This window comes from Eurypyga helias, unplaced genomic scaffold (assembly GCF_000690775.1).
Source record: "Eurypyga helias isolate BGI_N326 unplaced genomic scaffold, ASM69077v1 scaffold27120, whole genome shotgun sequence".
In the NCBI taxonomy this organism is placed as follows: Eukaryota; Metazoa; Chordata; class Aves; order Eurypygiformes; family Eurypygidae; genus Eurypyga; species Eurypyga helias.
Genome location: NW_010228023.1, coordinates 313 through 2,421, shown reverse-complemented (window position 1 = coordinate 2,421; position 2,109 = coordinate 313). Strand labels below are relative to the sequence as shown.

At 60.1% G+C, this 2,109-nt stretch overlaps 1 protein-coding gene across 1 annotated transcript in view; it reads left to right on the top strand.

Annotated features, from left to right (window-relative positions):
- The window catches only part of CKAP2L (cytoskeleton associated protein 2-like), a gene marked incomplete at both ends in the record, with an annotated part of 6,101 nt that extends 4,042 nt beyond the window's left edge, over positions 1-2,059 (top strand). The window contains 4 exons of the mRNA XM_010158223.1: positions 358-513; positions 1,268-1,331; positions 1,617-1,764; positions 1,848-2,059. Coding sequence (XP_010156525.1) covers positions 358-513; positions 1,268-1,331; positions 1,617-1,764; positions 1,848-2,059 — 580 coding nt within the window. The remainder of the gene's footprint in view (positions 1-357; positions 514-1,267; positions 1,332-1,616; positions 1,765-1,847) is intronic.
- Between the last annotated feature and the right edge of the window lie 50 nt (positions 2,060-2,109).

Here is a 2,109-nt window from a genome sequence, read left to right as displayed (position 1 = left end):
GGCTGATTGAGCCACCTTGAGGTCCGGTGCTGGTGCAGCTCATGGCTGCTGGGCAGAATCGCCTCTGGGAATGCTGACTGCCAGCGCTGCTCCAGGGCTTGGTGGCTCCGTCAGTGCCAGCACTGAAGAGTCTATTCCTTGGCATCCCTCTGAAACGCTGGACTCGTTTTACTGAGGTGGGAGATAGAGGCAGGAAAGCTGTTACCTGCCCACAGTCACGGAGGAGATGCAAAAACCAGACTCTTCTGAGACCCCGTTTCCTAGCGAGCGCAGGGAGAGCAGTTGTGCACTAGCAGCTCCCCCAGCCCATGCTCTGGCCCTGCAGCTGACCCCTTTCTCTGGGACCTGCCCTTGTAGGGTGTGGAGACAGAGGAGATCTGTGCCATACTGTCCCGGGTACCCCAGGCGGAGAAGTTTGCCAAATTCTGGATCTGCAAGGTGAAACTGTTTGCCCAGAGAGGCCCCCTTTACATGTTGGAGTTGTACAAGGCTGCGGTCTGCGCTGGTGCTGAGGTGAGTGAGGCACACTTCTCTCTGCTAGCTCCCGGCGTTCCCTGCTTCTGTGCCAGCAGGCTTCCCCCACACCTAGGGGTCAGATTTTGGAGCGAGGTTAGCAGTGCAAGTTGCTGGCGAAAAAGCTTTTTAGAGCTGCAGGTCCCCCAGAAACACCATTGGCTTCAGCTGGCCGAGCAGGCAGGGGTGGGACTGGAGGGGACGGGGAGGACGAGCACCCTGCGCTGCGTGGGAGCCGCGGCTGGAAGCAGTGAGACGGCAGCTCTGGGCTCTGGAACTGTGGCGTCTGCTGGGATTTACCTGTGCAGGGTGGTTCTTGCCCGGCCGTGCCCGAGTGGTGACGGGTCGTGCTTAGAGACAGGACAAGGGGTAACAGGTTTAAACTGAAAGTGGGGAGGTTTAGATTAGATATCAGGAAGAAGTTCTTCCCGCAGAGGGTGGGAGCACTGGAACAGATTGTCCAGAGAAGCTGTGGATGCCCCATCCCTGGAAAGGTCCAAAGCCAGGCTGGATGAGGCTTGGAGCAACCTGGTCTAGTGGAAGGTGTCCCTGCCCATGGCAGGGGGGTTGGAACTAGATGAGCTTTAAGGTCCCTTCCAGGCCAAACCATTCTGGGATTCTGTGAAACCCAGCAGCCCTTTGCCGTGTCTCTCCTGGGGCGTCACGACGCAGCAGAGACCTGTTCTCCTGTTCAGCAGTAACCCTCTGTGCCCGAGTCAGGCCTGCCTTGACCCCCATTCTGCTTTTCCTGCAGCCGCTCGAGGAGCTCAGAGAAGTTGTCCTTGACCTTTTGAAGCCTGCAAACCAAAAGTCAGAAGGTAATGCGCGTGGGGGGTGCCCACCTGGAGCGTGGGCAGGGAAGCGGCGTGGTTTGCAGCCCGTCCCAGCACCCTGTGTACCCAATGACTGTAGCAGAAAGGAGTGGTGTGAAAGTCGGGAATCCCCCTCTTAGAAAATGGGGGGATTCCCCTGCCAGGGCCAGGCACAGTCCCGGCCCCTCACACCTCCAGAGCACAGCGCTCGTGCCGGGGGTGCTGCGGTGTTGCAATCCCTCTCCAGCTGCAGATCTCTGCAGCTCTGCTCCCCTTTTCTTGCCCTGCCAGGGGAAATGGTGCAGCAGCCTGCTCCTTGCAAGCCCGCGACGCCTTGCCCGAGCGAGAAGCAGCCTGCGGCGGTGACTCCGCACCCAACGGGCTGGTCCCAGAGCCACCTGCCCGTCTCAGTCAAGCTGCAAGTTACCTCTGCTGCCAGGTAAGGCCGAGGCAGCCTGCGCCCTCCGCCTGTGCCACTGCTCCTCCGCGGGGTTCACCTAAAGTCTCTTGCCCTCCCTACAGAGGAAAGGAGATGCTGGAAGCCCCAGAGATGAAATTCCTGACCCCAGTGCGGCGCTCGCTGCGGATAGAGAGGGCTGGGAGCCACTACCCGGAGATGCTGAAGGACCACGACCCCGTGGTGTCATCCCTCAGGGAAGTCGTGCTGGCTGAGGAGGACACTCAGTTCGTCTTCCGGAAAAACAAGGCTTTGCCCGAGGTGGCGGAGCTGGGAGGTTTGGGGTTGTGTCCCCCAGAGCGCTGCTGAGGGATCCCCAGCACGGTA